Source organism: Camelus ferus, chromosome 17, assembly GCF_009834535.1.
Source record: "Camelus ferus isolate YT-003-E chromosome 17, BCGSAC_Cfer_1.0, whole genome shotgun sequence".
Classification (NCBI taxonomy): Eukaryota; Metazoa; Chordata; class Mammalia; order Artiodactyla; family Camelidae; genus Camelus; species Camelus ferus.
In genome coordinates, this window is record NC_045712.1 from 19,460,170 (window position 1) to 19,483,680 (window position 23,511).

Here is a 23,511-nt window from a genome sequence, read left to right on the forward strand (position 1 = left end):
TTCTTTTTCCTTCTCTCTTCATTGAATCAGCATATAAACATATAAAAATTCTTCCCAGTCAGTAAAAAGGGGGAAAAATGTTACCTTTCCCCTTTAGCTCCTGCTCTATCACTCACCTTCTTTTCATAGCTAAGTTTCTAGAATAACAACAAAAGTTTCCATTTACCTTCTCCACTTGTTGGTTTTCTAGTTGCTTTCCAGTTTATAACAGGTTGATTTCTTCATCTCCACTGAAGTTGTTCTTGCCAAAGTCATCAAGACCCTTCTCACTGTGTGACCCAGTGGGCACATTATTTCCATATTTTTCCTGCCTTCTCTTTCTTGCAACATTTAATCTGTTGACCTTGAAAACATTTTAAGCCTTGATACCCTCTTACCTGGCTGTCTGGTGGTGCATCTTAGTCTCCCGTGCAGACTTCTCTTCCTCTGCCAACCCTTGAAGTGTGGGTGTTTTTCAGTATTGTGTTCTGGGTTCTGATTTCAGACTGATAGTTCCTTCTGTACAATCTTATCTGTACCCCCAACCTCTGTTAACACCTATATACTGATGACTGAAATTTATCTTCCTAGCTCAGATCTGTGCAAGGTCTAGACCTATATATCCAGGTTTTTGTTGTTGTTTGTTTGTTTATTTTACCATATTACCACTTGGACATCTTAATGTCACCCAAAACTTAGCATGTTCAAACTGAATTCTTTTTGTCCCCTTTTTTGCACTAGTTCCATGCTGCTTCCTATTTTCATCAATGGTACTTCTTTTCACTTAGTTACCAAAAACCTAAATTGTCATAAATTTCTCCTTCTTAATATGCCCCACATGAATTTTTACCAAATTTTGTGAATTCAACATCCTAAAATATCTCTCATAACATTTGTTACCTTCTTTCAAAAGCTCTCTTCCTAGTCTTACTGTCTCTATTCTTTCTCATTTCTGCTGTTGCTTTTCCCCAAACGCCTTACCCTTTTTGTAGAGCACCTTCGAAATTTCCCCCAGAGTGATCTTTCTAAGTACATTTTTATTGATATGGCATTCCTCCACTTGGTTCTCTAGTAGTTTCTGTTTGCCTACAAGATAATACCTAAATTTCTTAGCATGTTAAGTTAGTACTTAATGATCTGGCCAGCATCTTCCCATCTACTTTCATTTCTGAGTCTTCCTTCTTCCTGCTTTGTGCTTTAGGAATGCTGAACTGTATGTAGTTTTACAAACAGACTGTGAGCTCACTTCATTACTTTGCACGTACTGTTCATTCTCCTGCATCACCTTTTCTTCCCTTACCCACTTGGCAGAACGCTCCTATTCATCTTTCATGTTTTTGTGCAAATGTCATCTCTTTGGTGAGGCTATCCTTAGTCCCCTGGTAGACATAGTTTTGGTTTTGTAATTATTGTACATTTTATACCATCTTCACTGTCCTCTAATTTCTGGCTTCATAATTGGGTATGTATACCTTTTTTCCTGTGTGCTTTTAGAAGACCATGTCTTTTCATCTTTATATGCCCAGTGCTAAACATGGTGCCTGGCATGTAGTTGATACGTAGTTTACAGAGTAAAGGAAAAGCTTATCTATTGTCCACTCAGAAGAAATTGTAACCTGATGAAACATTCATTTTTTTTTCTCACTTTTGTTTTGTTTTGTTTTTATGTAGGCCCTCAGTCATATTAGGAGTAACCAACCCTTTTTTTGCGAAAACACTTCAGCACTGGCCACACATTATTCGAATAGGAGACCTTAAACCTGCAGGTAAAGTATAAACTTGGTGTTCTGGTTTTAGTGTGTAATGTGTATGAGCAGGTTTATTTTTTCCCCTTTGTTTTCATCTCTTGGTTATTTTTTAATTATGTTGATGGCAATCTTCTTTGAGGCAGCTTGAATAAAAAAGCCTTTGGAGAAGAGCATAACTTCCAACTACACAGGTTCTTGTATGTGTAATCCATCATGTCCTCCTACCAAAAAATGCACCTACAGTGTTGCAAACACTGAATTAATTATAACAAAATAAAACCTCAAAAATTTGAGCTACTTTTTGTGTATGTATAAGCCCAGTTAAACTGAATTTTCCACCCTTGCTTGAGTAAAACCTTACAGAAAGTTAAAATTACTCATTTTGACCCAAAATTCTCAGCTAGGACTCAAAGAAGTATTATGCATTTCTGTGGCACTGGTATTGATTAAGGAAGTGGTCAAAAAGTTATGCTTTCCTTAAAAAAAGACGGATAATGCCTTGCTCATGGTAGCTGTTTAATCAGTATTTATTAAATGAGTAAATGAATTCTGAACTTGGCGATTTTGTTAATCTAGATGACAATTTAACTGTACCGCTGACATTTCCTCAGAGAACATTCCTGAATTTCCTATGGAAATAGTTGAGATGTGAGCTATCCAGAATATTTTTTAATAACTTTATGATGTGTTACTTTTAAAGACTTTTATTTTGGTATACACAGCTATTATATTTAAAACATTACTTTAAAATATGATTATTTTATAAGAGTTCCCTTCTGGAATAAATCTACATAGACATATTAGATTCAGAGAATAACATTTTATATCATATTATTTACAAATATTAGACTCAATATTACACTGAAATCCTTAGAAGTCTTATGAAATAGAGGAAAGAGCAAAAGGCCTTAGCTTGGTAGTCACATCTGTGTAATCTTAGGCAGAACATCCTCTTTAAGCCTTGAATTCTTTGTCCACTGGGAGGATTAAACATAGTGTCTGACTCATGGCACTCTTTAAATGTCATGGTCCCCTGTCATTTCATTAGTATCCTGTCTTAATGATAAATCACTATGAGAAGGTACAAAAAGGTGGGTTTTTTTTAAATCTTAATTTAATCTTGACAATTACTTTCTTGGTTTTGTCCTATTAATCTAAACTGTTTGATTAATTATGATATAGTAGGCTACTGTTTATTGTCTTTTCCCAATGAGAAAAGGCTCTCTGTTGGGAATGTAAGTAGAGGAACTTTTGCTAAGATCATTGATAAGTAGCATGAATTGATAAGTCTGTTTAACTTTTTAAGAAACTGCCAGACTGCTTTCCAAAGTGGCCCACTATTTTACATTCTTACAAGCAGTGTATGAAGGTTCCTATTTCTTCACATCTTTGCCAACATTTGATATTGCCTGTTTTTTAAATATAGCCATCCCAGTGGGTTTGAAATGGTGGTTTTAATTTACTTTTCCTTAGTGACTAATGATGTTGAGCTTCTTTTCATCTGCTTTTTAGTCATTTATGTATCTTCTTTAATGAAATGTCGATTTAAAACTTTTGCCCATTTTTAAATTAGGTTATTTGTCTTATTATTCAGTTATAAGAGGTCTTTATTTTCGACACAAGTTTGTTTTCAGACATATGATTTGCAGATATTTTCTCACAGTATTTGACTTCTCTTTTTTTGCTTTCTTAATGGTGTCTTTTGAAATGCAAAAGTACTTTATTTTGATGAAGCCTAGTTTATCAGTTTTTTTCTTTTATGGATTGGCCTTTGGACATTTATCTAGAACTTGAAGCCTAACCCAGGGTCACAGATTTTCTTCTATGTTTTTGTCTATAAATTTTATTGTGTTAGCATTTACATTTAGGAACCACTCAGTTAATTTTTGTGTATAATGTGGAGTCAGGGTCTAAAATCTTTTTTTTTTTTTTTGCATTTGGTTACCCAGTTGTCTTAGCACCACTTGTTGAAAAGACTATCCTTACTCCATTGAATTGCGTTGATACCTTTTGGAAAATCGGTTGACCATAAACATAAGGGTTTATTTCTGGACTCTTGTTTCTGTTATACTGATCTATATGTGTTATCTTTACACTAGTATAACATCTTGATTACTGTAATGTTACAGTAAGTTTTGAAATCAGAAAATATAACTCTTCCAGCTTTGTTCTTTTTTAATATTGTTTCAGATATTCTAGGCCTTTTGCATTTCCATATAAATTTTAGAATTACTTTGTCAATATCTGCCAAGTGGGCGGAAAGCAAAAAATCCATCTGGGATTTTGATAGGGATTGTGTTAAATATGTAATCAGTTGGAGGAGAATTGCCATCTTAAAAACACTTGAGTCTTCCAATCCAGGAACTTGGAATGTCTCTCCATTATTTAGATCTTCTTTAATTTTTCTCAGCAGTATTTTATAGTTTTCAATATGCAGGTCCAATTACAATGTTAGGTGTAGGTTTTTCATAGATATCTTTTATCAGGTTGAGGAAGTGCCCATCTATTCCTGGTTTGTTGAGAAAGATAATGAATTTGTGTTGAACTTTATTAAATGCTTTTTCTGTATCTATGAAGATCATTATATGGTTTTTGTCCTTTATTAACACAGTATATTATATTGATTTTTTATGTTAAACTAACTGGATATTCCTTATATCAATCCCATTTGGTTATGGTGTGTAGTTTTATTATTATTATTATTATCATCATCATCATCATTATTATCATTATTATTATTGGTTTGCTAATACTTCTTGAGGATTTTTACATCTTTATCCATGAGAGATATCAGTCTACAGTTTCTTTTCTTGTGATGTCTTGCCAGTTAGTATGCTTGCTGCTCTGAGAACCCTCTTCAGGCAGGTGAAGTTATCATTTAGAAGTAGAACCTAGGACCAAGGGAGAGGAGGGGACAGTTCTTGAGTTTATTTTTCAAAAATGAGGATAATGGCACAAATGGAATATCAACAGTTTGTTTTAAGCCGCCTACTTTATGGGAGAGGTGCTGTGTTCTCTCTGATTATTTCTGTCACCAGATTATTTGTACCATATGATCAGATATCACTTATTCTATAGAAGAGTGCTTGTGTTGCATGGAAACATTATGCTTTATAGATAGATCCTTAATGGTCACCAAGGAGTGGATAGTAGATAGTGTCAGTGTCCTCAGTTTGGTCCTTGGCCAGTTAGTAGAGGTGATTCATTGTGAGCAATGACACCAGGGTTGCTTAAATAATTTTGGTTAAGACTACAGTACCTGACTTTCTGGGACTGACAGGTCTTTTGTGAGCACAGGTCTTAACAGAAGTGCAAGATTTCATTAAGTTTAATGTGTGTATGGTACTTTTCCCCACTAATACCTTAAAAAAATTTTATTATGGCTAAATATATATTAGAATTTTACCATTTTAGCTATTTTTAAGTGTGCAATTCAGTGGCATTAAATGCATTCAGTGTTGTGCAGCCATCACCCCATCCATTTCCAGAACTTTTCATCATCTCAAACAGAAGCTCTGTAGCCATTAAACAGTAACTTCTCATTCCTTGAATCCCCCAGTGACCTCTATTCTAATTTGTTTCTATGAATTTGACTCTTCTATGTGCTTTTATACATGTGAAATCATACAACATTTGTTTCTGGCTTATTTCACTTAGCATAACGTTTTCAAGGTTCACATTGTAGCATTATCAAAATTACATTCTTTTTAAAAAAATCTGTGGTAAAATATACATAAGATAAAATTTACCATCTTAATCATTTTTTAAGTGTAAAATTCAGTGGCATTAAGTACCATTAAGTGGTATGTTGTTGGGCTGCCATCACCATCATCTACTCACAGGACTCTTTCCATCTTGTAAAACTGAAACTCTGTTATCTATTCAACAGTAGCTTCCCATTCACTCCCCACACCCAGCCCTTGGCAACTACCGTTCTGTTTTCTGTCTCTATAAATTTGACTACTCTTGGTATTTTATCTAAGTGGAATTCTACTTTACTTGTCCTTTTGTGACTTGCTTGTTTCACTCAGCATGGGTGTCTTCAGCATTCGTCCATGTTGTAGCAGGTGTCAGAATTTCCTTCCTTTTTAGGCTGAATAGTATTTCATCATATGTATATACCACATTTTGCTTATCCATTCATCTGTTGATGGATACTTGGCTTGCTTCCACCTTTTAGCTATTGTGAATAATACTGTGAACATGGGTGTACAAATATCTCCAGTTCCTGCTTTCACTTCTTTTCATATATGGTCATTCCTTGGTATCCACAGAGGCTTAGTTCCAGGACCTGCCACAGATACCAAAATCTGTACATGCTTAAGTCCCATAGTGGACCTTCTGTATCCACAGTTCCACATCTGTGTGTTAAGTCAGCCACAGAAGTTGTAGTACTATATATATTTATTGAAAAAAATATGTGTATGACTGGACCTGGACAGTTCAAACCCATGTTGTTCAAAGGTCAACTATATACCTAAAAGTGAATTGCTGGACCATATAGTCATTATGTTTAATTTTTTGAGAAACTGCCATACTGCTTTCCTTTTATATTCCCACCATTGGTGCACAAAGGTACTGCTTCTATGTCTTGGCTATTGTAAATGGTGCTGTTATGAACGTTGGGGTGCATGTATCTTTTCGAATTAGAGTTTTCTCCAGATACATACCCAGGAGAGGGATTGCTGAACCATATGGAAGTTCTATTTTTAGTTTTTAAGGAACTTTCATGTTGTTCTCCATAGTGGCTACACCAATTTACAGTCCCACCAACAGTGGGAGGGTTCCCTTTTCTCCACATTCTCTCCAACATTTATTATTTGTAGACTTTTTAATGATGGCCGTTGTGACTGGTGTGAGGTGATACCTCACTCTAGTTTTGATTTGCATTTCCCTGATTATTACCAGTGTTGAGCATCTTTTCATGTGCTAATTGGCCATCTGCGTGTCTTCTTTGGAGAAGTGTCTCTTTAGATCTTCTGCTCATTTTTTTGATTGGGCTGTTTTTTTTTGTTACTGAGTTATAGGAGCTATTTGTATATTTTGGAAATTAATCCCTTGTCAATTGCATTGTTTGCAAATATTTTCTCCCAGTCTGTGGACTGTCTTCATTTTCACTGGAGGACAAATAGAATCTTAAAAAAAAAAAACCCAACAAACTCCCTCCAAGCAAAATTCCAGGACCAGACGCCTTCACTGGAGAATTCTATGAAACATACAAAGAAGAACTTATACCAGTCCTTCTCAGACTCTTCCTAAAGATTGAAGAGGAGGGAACACTCCCAAAGTCATTCTATGAAGCCACCATCACCTTGATACCAAAACCAGACAGAGGCACTACCAAGAAAGAAAATTACAGGCCGTATCTTTGATGAATGTAGTTGCAAAAATTCTCAGCAAACTTAGCAAACCAAATCCAACAACACATAAAGAAGATCATATACTACAATCAAGTTGGATTCATCCCAGGGTCACCATGATACTCAACTGTGAAAAGCTGAAAGCCTTCTCACCTAAAATCTGGAATAAGACAAAGATGCCCACTCTTACCATTTCTATTAAACATAGTATATTGGAAGTCCTAATCACGGTGATCAGACAAGAAAAAGAAATAAAAGGTATCCATATTGGAAGGGAAGAGGTAAAATTGTCATTATATGCAGATCACATACTATATATAGAAAACCCTAAAGACTCCACACAAAAACTACTAGAACTGATAAACGAGTTCAGAAAGGTAGCAGGATATACAAGATCAACAATCAACATACAGAAATCGCTTGCATTTCTTTACACTAACAATGAAGTAACAGAAAGGGAAAGTAAAAAAACAATCTTTTTTAAAGTTGCATCAAAAATAAATAAATAAAATACTTAAGAATAAACCTGACCAAAGAGGTGAAAGACTTATATGCTGATAATTATAAGACATTGATAAAGAAAACTGAAGATGATTTAAAGAAATGGAAGATATCTCATGTTCTTGGATTAGAAAAAAATTGTAAATTTTTGCCGTACTACCCAAAGCAAGGTACAGATTTAATGCATCCCTATCAAATTACCCAGGACTTTTTTCAAACTAGAACAAATAATCCTAAAATTTGTATGGAACCATAAAAGATCCAGATTGCTAAGGCAATACTGAAGAAAAAGAATGAAGCTGGAGGCATAGCCCTCCCAGACTTCAGACAGTACTACAAAGCTGCACTAATTGAAACAGTGTGGTATTGGCACAAAAACAGACGTGGATCAATGGAACAGAATAGAGAGCCCAGAAATAAACCCACACACCTACAGTCAGTTAATCTTCGACAAAGGAGGCAAGAATATACAGTGGAGGCAAGAATATACAGTGGAGAAAAGATGGTCCTGTCTCTTCAACAAGTGGTGTTGAGAAATCTGGACAGCAGCATGTAAATCAGTGAAGTCAGACACTTCCCTCACACCTTACACAGATATAAACTCAAAATGGCTTAAAGACGTAAATATAAGACATGACACCATAAAACTGGAAGAAATCATAGGCAAAACATTCTCTGCCACAAATTGTAGCAATGTTTTCTCAGGTCAGTTTCCCAAGGCAATAGAAATAAAAGCAAAAATAAGCAAATGGGACCTAATCAAACTTACAAACTTTAGCACAGCAAAGAAAACCATAAACAAAACAAAAAGACAGCCTACAGACTGGGAGAAAATATTTGATAGTATCCTTTGATATACAAAAGTTTTTAATTTTCACAAAGTCTAATTTATCAATATTTTATTATCTCTTTTTGGTATCACATTCTTGAAATTCTGTTTATCTTTTAATTTATGAGTATTGGGTATATATCTGGGGATATTTTTCTTTTCTGCCCATTGATTTCAAGACCAAGATCACTGCATCTGCTGCACAAGTTATAAAACACAACAGCCCTGTTTAGGACCCTGGCTTTGAAAATTGAGGGCTATCTGAGAGAGTCAGTAAAACTACAGAAAAAGTATCCTCTTTGTGACCAGTAGGGAAGGCACAGCAGAATTGAGATTTTGCTCTCCCAGACCCAGAAGTTCATAGTTGTACCAGAAACATACATACAGTTTTAACCCTGCAGAGGGATCATTCCTCCTGATATAAAGAGATTACGTCTTCCGGATTGTACCTCGTTTTAGTTTACCCAAATCCTATTAAACAAAGAATGTAATGCTAGGATAACGGTACTTAATAAGTATTCCTCAAGGAGAAAGTAATTCTACTAGTGTATATTGGATCAAATTATAAACTGATAGTTTGTGACCAGAAATTGAGTTTGATGATCTCATCAAGGGTAAAACATTTGGCCTAAATGTAGAGATTGTTATGCAGATATGCAGAGGTGCAATAGCTATGACTGTTAATTATGTGAAACTCCTCTCTTGTGTATGTTGTACATAAGAGACACTGAATAAGTATTTTTTAATTAAAATAAATGTCTGTAATTGTAGGATTTTAATTCATTTTCTGGTATTCCTTTTCTTTTTTTTCCTAGACCCATCGGACAAATACCATTTAACTTTTTTTGGCAATAGATAATATACCTTTATGACTAATTTTCTTTATATCTGTTACAAGCTACGGTGAAAGAATTATGGTGACTAGGGTTAGAGTTCAGTATGCATCTTATACCTGATGAGGTCCCCTGAGTCAGAGGGAAATTGTGTGAGTGCAGATTGCTACACAGGTTGTATTCTTGTCTTTGCCTTTTTGAAAAAACAGATATGGATCACTACATATCTTCATTATTACCTAGAACTTACTGAATGTGGAGAGTATGTGAAACCTACTGCTGAATTATTCTCCCTGATGTTTGGTTCCTTCTGCACAGTGAGTTTCAGGAAATAATATGTTAATAAACAGCACTGGTGGATGGAGGAGTTGCAAGTCCTTTGTGACTTGGAACAGCAGGAAACAGAAAATAGGCACAGAAATATTTAGACTTATTCAAACCATTGTGGTTTTGACATGTGATATTCTTTGGGTTCTCACAGTCAGAGGCAGATAAATGACTTGAATTTAGTTATCTGTATTGTTAAATATGTATTAATTTCTGCGCTTTACGGGAAAAAAAGTTACACAAATCTTCTGATTAAAAGCTACTCTGTAGTCTGGGAAGCAAGACTGCAAGACAAGATTCCAGATGATAATTCTCATAAGAATTAGTATGTGGGAATATATAGAATAAATTGACAAAGTAAAAACTGTGAGCTAATGAATCCAAAACATTCCAGAAACCTGAGTGTTTCTGGACTCCTTCCTATTCTTTCGCAGTCTGTCCCCAAAGCCCTTTGTGTTCTCTCTTTCACAGAGCTTTGTAGCTCCTCTTCTTCTCTTTCCTGGCCACACATGCCTTCAGATTCTTCTACTCAGGAGCAGTACTCAGCAATGCATACATTTTATCCTCTGGTCTTTTCTCTCTTTCACTTCATACTCCTTTGTGCAACACAGCACCCCTGCTTAGGAGTCCAGTCCACCTGTGGCTCAGATCTGTGATTGTGGCTTCCACTGTCACCACCTGGTGGCAGTGTTTCTATACTGCAAAAGCAGAATTTGGGGAAGTACGAGAAAAAAACCTTGGAATACTATATATCCATACTAACTTAGGAGTTGCTTTCAGTTCTGTTTACTCTTAAATGGTATTATATTTGACACTGTATTCAGAATGGTATTTTATTCGTATTTCATGTATTTAGCATAAAGATTTTAAATTATAAGTTGAATGACAAAAAGGGAAATTTTAAAGTAATGATAGATATTAATGAAAGGTCAAATATCCATTTTATATAATTTATACAAGTTATTTCTGTAGTGCTGTTATAATTCAGTCTTCCCTTTATCCAATTTTAAAGTAGTAGGAATAAACTCTTAAATATTCATTGGTGTGATGAAGAATACCTTAGCTACAACATCCCTGACTAAGTAAATAACAGTCAGTGGACTGTCAGTCTTAGAAAATTCCAGTTTTGTGATATGTGAAATTCAAGTAATTATAAGAATCTGTATGATACTTCCTTCAGGTGAAATTCCTAAGCAGGTTAAAGTGAAAAAATTGAAGAACCTGAAGACTCTGGATTCCAAACCTGGTATTGACTTTTTATTAATTTTTAAATATATACTATATGGGTACTTGGATCTTAGTGTTTACCTTATTTTCTTTTCTTTACTTTGTAGGAGTTTATACTTCTTATAAGCCATATCTAAATAGAGATGAAGAGATCATAAAACAATTACAGAAGGTAATTACTTGCTCATATTATTAATTTTAAATTTCCTTACTCAGGTATACAATATCCAGTTAGGCAATGTGAGCTTTATGTATAACAATGTGTGATGAGGTCTCTCTTTTGAACCAAAGCATCATAAAAAATCAGGAGACTAATGTCGCAGCAATTATGACTTGAAATATGGGGCTGCAGTTACAAACTAGTACCAGTCTTCCTGAAAACTTAAGAGTGAAAAGTTAATAGTGAAAAAGTCGTGGACTGTACTATGAGGTAGCTTAGCATCTAACAGTTGGAATAGTTAGCTTTGTTTGGAACATGTAAATAGTAGTAATACAGCAAGTGTGGAAAAAAGATAGTCTTCATTGTGAGCTGATATTTTAAAGTATGGGATGAATGTCCCATGTTTTGCTCTGAGGATTTTTTTCACGGGATATTGCACAGTGAACTTCACAATAAATTACTTCAAATGAAGTTCTTGGTTGTTTTTCATATCAAGTAAAAATATGTATTTACATATCAGCTGATCTTCTATAAACATTCATTGTTTTGTATTCCCTGTCACTAGAGTATAGGGTCTCAATTTTTTCCTGTTTTAAGGGTGTACAACAGAAACGTCCTTCTGAGGCTCAAAGTGTTATTCTCCGCCGCTATTTTTTGGAACTGACCCAAAGCTTCATCATTCCATTAGTAAGTTAGCATACGTATTTGCTTAATTTAATGATTTGTTGAAGTGGATATGAATTTTTTTTTTCCAGCTTCCAAAACCTTACCATAAATTGTTTTGCCTGCTCATGTGTTTAGTGATTAAAATAGAGCCCTTTGCAAGAGACCTAGACTCTTTGTTCTAGTGTTAACTGTATAATTTTGGTAAGTCACTTCGTCTTCTTTGACCCTCAGTTTCTTTCTTTATCTGTAAAATGTGGCTAGTTACACTTTTCCTAAATATCTTTCAGGGTTGTTATGAATCTTAAATGAGATAATTGTTATGAAATATTATACAATTACTGCATTTTGCACCTTAAAAATTTATACTGTAGCTTCTTTTTCTGACATTATTTTCCTGAGCATAATTTGATGATATCCGTAAGAAGGTAGCAGTTATGGACTTGAAATATGGGGCTGCAGTTACAAACTAAACTAGATGACAGGGAACTTACCTGTCCTGTTCATTATCTTTCCTCTGTCTGTCATATAGTAGCTAGGACACAATAAATGTTTATGGAATAAATGATATGGTTATTCTCTGAAATTCAGTGAAACATTACATTGAAATACTAGAAGATGCCTCACGATATAAGGCAGTACCGTGATGCGGTCCTAGGCTGGAGACTGCATCAGAGAGAGACCTGTGTAGTTATTAATATAATCTATCTAGAATATTACATAAGGGTAACCTATAGATCTTTGCTACTATATTTTGGGAAGAAATACTTTCTTGGTCTATGGCTATCAGTTTATTTTGTTCCATTTAAATCTGTTTAAGTAAGTGAACTTTACTGTAGTGCTTAAGAGCATGGACTGAAGTCAAGTAGATCTGAATTCATGTTCAGGCCATGTGAACTCGGGCAGGTTACTTAGCCTTTTGAGGCCCCGGTTTCCCAGTAATTCCTGCCACAAAGGATGGTTGCAAGGATTAAAAGAGATCATGCATGTAAAATGGTGAGTACATTTTCTGGCACATAGTTATTCATTAAGGTTAATTATTATTAAAAATATGTAGTTCCTTGGATTATCTAAGATTTAGTTAAATTTTTATTGAAAGCCAGTTCTCAATTTAATCTAAATTTAGCAATTTCTTTTGAGGGGAGTGATGGTATTATCCATTTAAAGAGCATATGGATGAAAAACTTGGAAACTCACTTTCTTTAAGTAGGTCTTTTTAAACATTTTTGAAGACTGGGTAAGAACACCTAACTTTGATTAACTTTTTTTCTTGGACTTAGGAAAGATATGTGGCAAGCTTGATGCCTTTGCAGAAAAGTATTTCTCCATGGAAGGTATAAATATTAAATTATAAATTAAATTCCTGTTTGCGTTCTCTAACTGCAATTAACTTCTGTAATATATCCATTTTTAATTTTTAAATACAGTATGTCCTGTTTTCTAGAGTCCACCCCAATTAAGACAGTTCCTTCCAGAAGAATTCATGAAAACACTGGAGAAAACAGGACCTCAACTGACGTCTAGAATAAAAGGCGATTGGATTGGACTTTACCGGTTAGTCCTGTTTTTCTATTTCACCCATCTACACAGCTTTATTTAAAAACAAAACAAAACAAAAAACTGGACTAAACATACTCTTTTTAAAAAAATGCCATTGTTTCACACGGTTCTCCTAGCTATAGGTAGGAAAGGTATTGAGGAGAAGAAATTAAAGTCATAATCAGATTTTTCTTTTTAAAATTTATTTTTACAGGCATTTTCTAAAATCTCCAAATTTTGATGGTTGGTTCAAGACCCGGCGGAAGGAAATGACCCAGAAATTGGAGGCACTCCATCTTGAAGCTCTTTGTGAAGAGGTTAGAAAACAGTGTGTTTATGTGATGATTAACAACTATTGAAAATAAAGATAAAGTTATCCATAGAGGCTGGAAGGTTATATCAATAGCCACTACTTTATAAATAGTAATAAAGTAGTGTGCAGTGTGCCAAGGACTGTGTAGGTGCTCTAAATGGATGATGTCTTTTAATCTTCACAGTTCATTAAAGTAGGTGTGTTAACGCTCTGCATTATGGGACACTTGAGGATTATAAGTTAAGTGATTTGCTTCATATCACATCACTGCTTAGTAGTGGAGTTGGTAGTGTGCTAGAGCCCAATTGCACTGGCTCACAAGAGCCAACTGTGTGCATCTCTTCCCAACTCTGCATTCAGTAATCTGAGGTTGGTGACTTGAAGTTGGCTACAGTGGGAGGATTACACCGCAGAACCTGGCAAATGCTACAAACCAGAGACTTTTCCTGGAGAACTGGTTATTAAATATTTGCTAGCATACCACTGAATGGAGTCAGGATTCAAATCCAAGCAGTCTTATCTCTAGATCTTTTCCCACATGCTTTATTCCCCTTTCCCAGTTACTATGATTCTTTTTTTCCTGTATTTGGACTTTTCCACATTCTATAATTTGTCAGCAGACTATTTTAAGTTAAGCTATTTGTAAAAATATAAAGGATAGTCTCATTTCATTTGTACTTAGCTTGAGTTTATGATTTCTAATCATAAACTCCCACTGACTGTAGTTTTCAGAGAAGAAATACGATGAAGGCAACCACAAAGAAGCCCAGGAAGGGCTTATTTGAAGGTGCAGAGTTTACGTTTAATAATATATTCATGTTCATAATTTCTTAATTTGTTAGTTGGTGTTCCTTAAAAATTATTCCCTATTTAGTGAGGTGAGGGTTAATGTTGTACTTTAAATTCCAATTTTGTTTTTCTTGATTGATCTAAAAGGGCCACCTCAGAAAGGAATGTCTTACATTGTGTTTTACTTCCAAATATTAAGACAGTCAATCTGGCTAATGTCAAGAAGTATCTAATTAACACCGTCAGAATATCGTGTACAGAATTATTCTTGTACTGTGATGCTGTATCTGGGTTACATACCCAGTTCTCCTTTTCCTTCCTGTCCTTCTTTCTTGGTAGCCTTGCCTATTGAAATAGGATGGTTTGGGTATTATTTTGAGTATTTTCTGATCTGAGATTTGTTTATTCTTCCAGGACTTACTTCTCTGGACCCAGAAACACACAGAAGTGGAAACAGTAGACCTTGTATTGAAGCTGAAAAATAAGCTGGTATGTAGCCAAAACAGCCAAAACCTGTGAAGTTATTTTCCTCTCATCTGGAGTGACAATCCATCATGTATCACAGAAGTAACTTTAAATGAGAGGACTAATGATTGGTCAGTTGATGGTAGATCTGACTGAAAATGCTTGGTCATTCAAGCAGATCATAATGATGCATATGTTTTTAAATTATTTACATGGAGTCTGATGAGCTCTACAAAAAACATTGTGACTTATATTTAATACCACATGGCCTATGTAGGTATTATCTATTAATTTACATAGAAGTCTTTTATTGAGTTCAGCAACTGTATTGTTAAAATGGCATGTTCTTTGCTTTTTAACAGTTTTTGTAAATTCTGGTCTAAGTCTCAAGTTTCCAAACCATTAGACCATTAAAACTGTTTATTTAGAGAATATAATGTATTAATACAGGTTCAAAGGATAATTTAAATGCTTCCAAATGTTCCTTATGTAGTTGCAGGCTGATCGAGAGCGTTTACCCGTGAAACCTGACACTATGGAAAAGTTACGGACACACATAGATGCAATTATCTTAGCGTTGCCAGAGGATCTACAAGGCATACTGCTCAAAACGGGCACGACATGATATTTGCCAGGATTTTCCAGTCAAAAAGGATGGTGGTGCACCATGAAGCATACTGACATTTCAACCAGACGCACAAGATCTCTCAGAGTGGAAAATAGCTGTGAATGCTAGCTACAAGGCGGAAAAGACTATACTGTATAAACAGACCTTTTAGTGCATTATTTTTAAAAATGGGTATCTGTGGTGGTTCCACTTTAATACTAAAACACTGAAAGACATTTCTATATTTTTAATCATGTTCTAAAGTGCTCTTATGAGAGACCTGTGGGGCCATCAGTATAAGTGATTCCAAACTGCAGTGCTGGCATTGCAGATATTTTTTTAAATTGGTGCTGCTTTGCCCAATCATGTTGAAACTCAGGGGGATATAAAAATAACATTCACACTGGCTGTCTTCTTAAGAAGAAGGAAAAGACTGAACTGTCAGACTGTAGTTAGAAGTAATTAATGCTTTTGTAGTGCCTTCTGTTGTCCTACATGTTTCACAAAACCCAGCTGCTAGTCTTAAAGCTTTTCCTTAACGTGATTATGATATGTAAGTTTTTATAAGGCATTCTTTTGAGTAATCATTGCTTAAACATATGTTTTTTTGCTTCCCATTATGTTTACTGCTAGTGGCATTGGTGTTTTTTTTCCAATTGTCATGTAGGTTTCATTTCATTCTTTTCTTTGCCATTTTCAGATGTAATCTTATCAGTTTCTCCAAAGGGAAGAGGGCATCTAGTATTAATTATGGAAGAGTTTATTTCCTCTTACCTTTTACTAATTAGGCCTGTTTACATTAATTGGCTTGGCTGTTTTTCAAAGACATTCTAATTGTAAACTCATAAGCTATTTTTTAAACTGAACTATCCTTATTTAAAAGGCATTCATAAACCTTTTATGTGATAGATAGTCCTTTGAATGATTATAAGATTGATTCATCTAGCATTATTTGTTTGGTAGGGTTTTTCCCCCCAAATTAATATTTCTCAGAACACTTTCCCTGTGGTTGTTTTACATGGGAACTTTTGACTGAATCACTGTTATAGCTATTTTTGTTGTTTTTGTTTCTGTTTTATTTTGTTTACATTATACTACCTTGCCAAAACTAGAAGATTGTGGTTTGGTAGAATAAGGTTGTTTCCTTGGTGTTTGAATAGGAGTGTCCTGAAGAAGCCACTATTTAAATAGGCACACATGACATAGCACATATGTAAATAGCTGTGTCTTGAATTACCCTCTACATAACCAAATTTAGTTGTATGTGTTTGTAAAAGAAATGGCTTCAGGAGCTATCTCTTACTCTTTGTTAATATAATTCCTAAGGGCACTCCAGACATAAGAAAGGGTCCTTGGTGTTTGTAACTGTGGTCTTCTACCCACATGTGCCCTTTCCTTATGGATATAGTCTCTTGAAGCATACCTCAAAGTCATAGAGAGAATATGGCATTTGAAGTAAATCATATGCCTTGGATCATGAGTTATTTTGTGAAACAACAGTTGTCCCCACGGAAAATGGGCAACTGCTTTTATATGCTAAAGTATTTCATATCTTCCTGGGAAACTTTGTTTAGGTATAAATGGTCATCTTATTATTTTTCAAAAAGGTGTATTTTAATAATCTTACAATTTATATGCAGTTGTGACCAGAGTTTGAAAGTTGTTGGTGTCATATCAAGGATCTTTTCAGTTATACCACTGCAGGATGTATCATTTCAAGTTTATTTTGCACAGCTAAAGAGTAGCAAAGGATGCCAGTTAGCATAACAATAGTATCTTCATATTTACTGTATTTAACTAAAATCTAACACATGTTGAAAACCATATCATAGCCTGGTTTATCTATTAATTTCAAATTATGCAGTTGTAAAAATAACTTAAAGTTTCATTGGGAACCTGAAAAAGACTGGTAACTTAATTTTTTGTGTGATTTTCAGAGTTGTCTTTTTTTTTTTTTTTTTTTAAGAGACATTGTTAAGATCTAAAACCTGCCATTTAATGTTTATCTTCACCAGCATCAAAAGGAATCACTGCTTTCAGGGTGTTTTGTAATGCCTAGTGCCTTCTGTTTTCAGTGAGAAAGAGGTTTTGTGAAGGCATTTATGGTCATTACTGAAAACTGAATTAAAGGCCTTGGATTTTAAAGCCCTTGGATATCTTGTATTATTTCTGAGTAAGGCTGGAATGCTTGAAAAAATGCAGAGCAAATGAAACTTGCATTATGGGATTCCTTTTAGTTCCTAACTTATTTTTTTAATTCAAATGAAAACCTTCTTCTATTTACTTTATTATGAACAGATGAATAGTCCAGTTTATTAACAGACCAATTAAGTGATTTCATATCCTTCCTACCAGTATATTAATTTTTGTGAAGTGTTCTGATGAAAATTTTTTAGCTTAATCTGGGTACTGTTAGATTTACCTTCATTTGCTACCTTTTCTTTTTTAACCTTAAATCTCAAATTACTTTTATTTCTTCCTCTTCTTTTTTAAAAGTAGCAAGTATATGATACCATTCTTTTAATTTTAATTTGTTTGTTAATAATGAAATATATTGGGTAGTACTCCTTTTTGAAGTTACTGAGTAGTATCTTTCAAAGTAGACTATAAATTATATGTTACATTTAAAAGAGATGCCATTAAAATTTGTCCTTTTGTTTTCACTTGCTCATAACCTCATTCACTTGTTTTTGTACACCTAAATTTTACTAACTTTCTCCTTTTAGCATAACTAGGGGCAAAAATTTTAACTACTGACTTTCTAATATTAATCCTTTAAAAACTGATAGTTGAAGAAGACAGAAAGCTTCTCCAATTATGCATAACTATCATTTAAATAACAAAATATGTTAACTCTTAACAATGACTAAATTATAACTAGTAATTTGATATCCCTTCATATATTGAAGATACAATACTATATATGCCATCCAGAACTTGGTTGAATTGTGGTACTTATTATTATATCAATAGAAATTAGTGCTTGTTAATAGAGCTCCTATAATTTTTTTCTATTTGTACTTACTTGGTGGTTGGAATAGATAAAGCAATTTGGTACAAGATACAGAATCATGATATCCTACATCTAACCAATTTTTAGAAAATCCCATTTTAAGTTGATGGTTAGTTAATGAAAAAGGTTTATGACATTGATTTAGCAGTTATAACATTGCCTATCTCATGATGCACAACTGTTGAGAGAAAAAAAGATGGCCGTAGAATTCTGCTACATCTTAGTCTCCAGTGTTATTTTTGGACTTTTGAACACCAGCCTTCCTCTGCTACCTATTACATCAATGCCATGCTATGCCTTTCTTCAAATTAAGATTAGTGTTGTCTAATTATCATAGGTCTCATTCCATTTTACTAGTGTCACCATTAGGCTTGAGTTCTTCTGTTTACTTTTGCCTCCCCGTTCTCTTTGTCATAATACCATTTCTGCTTAGCCATTAGAAAGCTAAACTTCATGAATACTTCATCTTTCTTATTGTCCCTCATGTTTTTCTCTATCAACCAGGATGAATACTTTGTAGTATAAATTGCTTCTATGTTGAAATACTTTTGAAAAATAGTAACTTAATATTCCAGAGTTATTATACTTGCTGTTAAGTGAATGGATATTTAGACTTAAGTAGGAAGCTATTGAAATGATTGATTTTGATCTAATGAAATGGGTAAATATTTTTATAGCCAGAGGCTCGTGATAAAATGCAGTAATTTGTGTTTTTTAAAAAACAGTTTTATTGAAGTATAATTGACATACAATAAACACAAAGTGTATAATTTGGTAAGTTCTGACATTTGAATACACATCTAAAACCATCACACACTCAAGATAGGAACATACCTGTCTCTCCCCCAGAATTTCTTATGCTTCTTTGCACTCCATCCTGCCTTCCCTTCCCAAACAACCACTGATCTGTGTTGTAACTATAGAATTGTTTGTATTTTCTGGAGTTTTATGTACAGTATGTACTTTTTTTTTTTTTTTTTTGATCTGCCTTTTTTTTTCTTTTTTTAACACCTTAATATGGTATTTATTTGGCTCCCATTTGTCAAACCCTAAGCCAACCATTTTCCCTAGGCTGCCTGGGGATGTACAGGAAAAGAAACATACAGGGCAGATTAGGCATGGAAGAAAGAACTATGGGAGGTGGAGAGGGCTCCTTAACATGGCAAAGAGAATAGAAAAGACCACTATCAGGGGAAAGAGCCCCAGAGCCTCAAAGAGGGCAAAGCCCAGAACGGCACAGGAGAAGAGCTGTTGCTTCAGAGAAGAATTTCTGGCATAGCCAATAATGGCTCCCAAACCCAGCCCAGAGCTAGCCATCCCAACTGTGGCAGGCACAGCCCCAGTGAACTTGGCTGCTCTATCAATGTCTCTGAAATGGCACTGGGTTGGAAGTTATGTCTAAGGATAAGTGAGGTCAAGGGCGCTAAGGCTGGCAAGTTGCTAAGGTTCTCACTTGTCAGCATCTTTAGTTGTTTCATCACTACTGCAGACACTGGTCGGCTTGGCAGCTCAGGGGTGCTCCTGACCAGGGAAGGGAATGAGAGGCTATGGTAGGAAAACTGCCCTCAGTGCAGAGAGCATTCTGACTTCTTTCACTCAGCATAATGCTTTTGAGATTCGTTTCACGTCATGTTTCAATAGTTGATTCTTTTTATTGCTCAGTAGTATTCCATTATATGGCTATAACACAAATTTCTTATCTACTCACCTGTTGATGGATATTTGGGTCATTTCTAGTTTTTGTTTATTATAAATAAAGCTGCTATGGACAGTCGTATACAAGTCATTGTATGGACATATATATCCTTTCCTTGTGGGCCAATGCCTAGGAGCGATATGCACAGGATAGTTGAATCATATGGTAGGTGAGTGTTTAACTTTTTAAGAAGTTGCCAAACTGTTTTCCCAAGTGATTGTACTAATTTATTTCCACCAACTGTGTATGAGAGTTCCAGTTTTTACACATCCTAGTCAACACTTGGTAAACTCAGCCTTTTTAAATTCAGCCATTCTAATAGGCTGATACTGCTGTCTCATTGGGATTGTAATTTGCATTTCCCTCGTGACTTGTGATGTTGAACATCTTTCCATATTCTTACAAGTCATCTGTATATGTTCTTTGGTTAAGTGTCTGTTGAAATCTGCTCTTTTTTAATACTGAGTTTTTAAATTTCTAATGGTTGAGTTTTGATCTTGACTAGAAGTGAGAGTCCCAGCATTCTGGTTTTAAGAATCCCTCCAAGGAATCCTGATGCATGTTAGAATTTGAGAACCATAGAGATATCTGAATTTAATGTTAGATGATTATTTCACTATCAACCATTATTTACCATGAAGACAGAATTACATGAGTCAGTAAACCTAATTTTTGGAGGAAAAATCTTTGTGAGTAAATTCATTTCTGTTTTGTAGCATGGACGGTATGTGAGTAATTGTGAGACACTTGTAATAGTTATACAGCCAGGACAGAAGGAGATTTGGATAAGAGGAAGAAGGTCTTGAGTAATAATCTTATTTCACTGATGTTGTTATGGTATATACTGGTCTTACGGTATAAAGCAGACATTTAGCTTTAAGCTACCTAATGATTTCTTTAATTGTGATTAAACAAAAGATCACATTTCTGGGAGTAGTTGAAACCATAATAAAATCTAGGTTTGCTCTAGTTGGGGGAGGAGAAGCAAATGACTCCATTTTGGGCCTGCTTCTTTAACCATTCCCACCCTCTTGATCATAATCTCAGTCTAACTGAGAAATGTGATCAGAAATTAAGGCACTAGTGCCACTCTCAGCTACTGCTCTGCAGCTCTGTCAATTTTTGGTATGGCATGCAAAGGTTATGGTTCATAATCCTTAAATTGATTACTCTCTTCGCTTCTTTTCTGTTGTTCCAGTCTTGGGGAGATCATTTGTATGGTGGTTAGTGGCATGCATTTAAAAGCACAGGGAGAATTATTATGATTATAATAAGCAGGATAATTCCCAATGTTTGGAATGCACTTTGAAGATATGGTCCCCAAGACCCAAACCTAACAAAGACAGACCCCATTCAGAGTCATCTGCTTCAGCCAAGTGGATTGCTTAATGTATGGAACTGACTTTCAACTCCCCAAGAAGTGTTAAATCCAGGTAGAACAGGTGGTGACCAGTAAAGCCAAGTAAAATAAAAATTTTTATACTTGATGCCGATAACTCTAGAAAAATGCCTGTTTTAATTAAACCAATAAACTTAAACTAGCTTTTATTTATCCTAGATCACACAAACTTGAAACAGTTGGGTTAGTATCTGTATTTCTGATTTCAGAATACCTAATCCTTCATTTTTATATATATATTTTTATATATATTTGCAGTTGTTTGTTTTTAAGCCAATCAAATACAGCACTTTATAAATTAATTTTGATAATACCACCCAGAGGTAGAGAATATCACACATTTACAACATATGTAAATATAGATACACACAGACCTTATAGTTACTAATATTTCTGTAAAAGTCATAAGTTGTTTTTTTTTTTTTTTTAACGATCTTTGCCCCTTTGGATAAGAATTATCTCCTTGACATTCACATCTCAAAGAATGGCTTCTAGGTCCTAGAGAAAATGGGAGTATAAAATCTACATCACAAAGGCACAAAGTATCCAAGTTTTCTACAAGATGAAGTCTTGCGGGCATATTTGCAGGACAATTCTTTTTCTAATGTCACAATGTCTACAAGTATTTTAAGATGAAGAGGGGAGGTTTTAGGATTGACAAAAAAAGACTGACACACTCATCCACCTGTTGTTAGAATGCCTCTTTCCCTTTGGGTACATTTAGCTTAGGAGAGAAGGTCTTAAAAAATGCCTAGCAGGCCTTGAATATCAGCTTCTCTCATTTGGCCACATTTCTAATACTAAAATTATCGAATCCTTTCTAGTATCTTGCCAGGTTTCATCTGGGACAAACAGTAAATATTTCTGATAGTATTAAATAACATCATCAAATTAAATTTTTGTTTCCCCTTGGCTGTTTAAGGAAATACATGGCAGTTTGCCAGAAAATCTCTTGGAGTTTCATCAACTCTCGGAGGGACCCATATGGAGGCATTTAAGTTGATGTTGAAGAACTTACATAGGGCTTCTGAGGACAGTTTTCTCCAGTGTCCCTGTTGATTACAACTGAGACATCATTTTGGGGGCCAATGTTTTGATGAGGAACTCCTCGGAGGGTATAATGGGTGAGGCCTAGGTGTTGTTTTAGATAACTTTAGTGTCTAATTTTTTATTAGCCTTTGCAACAAATATTTCAATGAGGCTAGTGTGCAATTTTGAAATCTTTTAGAGGCTTCTGCGTACTAATTAAAATAGGTATATCATTCTGTTTGTTTGATATGGGAACTCTTGCTTTTAAGTGTACTTTTTAAATGAATTTGGAACATTCCTCATAATGGTCATTGCAATTCTAGGTTAATTTTAGTAAGACTTTATCATTTTGGTAAATAACTGCTGCTTCCAGGACCATAATTCTTAATCATAAAATGAGCAGGTGTATTTGCTCAACTCTTTGTATATAACGGATCCCATTTCTTTTAGCTGATCCTTTGGGTTTCCCTGAGTCAAACTAATCAGCTTCTGGGTACTTCCAAGATTCCCATTAGCACTAGCCTTTATTTAATGTACACCTAAGGCCTCCCACTGGACCCAGTCCAACTCTGGCTGATAACCACCAACAGTTCCCACTGAAGTTTGGACTGGGGAAAGAAATGAACCAGCAAACCTCTGCGAATAGGAACTACAAATTGATTCCAACAAATGGAGAACTTCACTGCCACCAAAAGTTCCCAACATGAAATTCGGGGAAAGATTCCAAACAAATGGGGAGTTGCAGACTAAACTGTCAGCAGTTCCCAACGTGGAATCCAGTGACAGAGCTGAGGGCTGGAGTTTTCCATATGGGGAATTTTGGTCTGAAAGTCTACGAGCGTGGCTCAGGGCAGAACCCCCTACCAGCTCAAGCTGACCTGCCCAGCTCAAACACAAAAAAGAGCAAGACCTCAGTGGGGAGGAACTCACTGATAGCCATGGGAAAAGGCAAGAAAGACAGTGAACTCAAAGGATTTGAGGCCACCACATCTGTTTTTCATTGTCCCTGAATGTCTTCAGAAGTTTGCTTTGGA

The 23,511-nt window shown here is 35.0% G+C and overlaps 1 protein-coding gene across 4 annotated transcripts in view; it reads left to right on the forward strand.

Annotated features, from left to right (window-relative positions):
* DENND6A (DENN domain containing 6A) overlaps positions 1–17,488 on the forward strand; it is a 45,311-nt gene extending 27,823 nt beyond the window's left edge. For all 4 annotated transcript variants that reach the window (XM_032458228.1, XM_032458229.1, XM_032458230.1 and 1 more), the window contains 9 exons: positions 1,651–1,745; positions 10,758–10,823; positions 10,912–10,976; positions 11,562–11,651; positions 12,908–12,961; positions 13,072–13,181; positions 13,381–13,483; positions 14,683–14,757; positions 15,227–17,488. In XM_032458228.1, coding sequence (XP_032314119.1) covers positions 1,651–1,745; positions 10,758–10,823; positions 10,912–10,976; positions 11,562–11,651; positions 12,908–12,961; positions 13,072–13,181; positions 13,381–13,483; positions 14,683–14,757; positions 15,227–15,358 — 790 coding nt within the window. In that variant the 3' untranslated portion in view covers positions 15,359–17,488. The remainder of the gene's footprint in view (positions 1–1,650; positions 1,746–10,757; positions 10,824–10,911; positions 10,977–11,561; positions 11,652–12,907; positions 12,962–13,071; positions 13,182–13,380; positions 13,484–14,682; positions 14,758–15,226) is intronic.
* The last annotated feature ends 6,023 nt before the right edge of the window (positions 17,489–23,511 follow it).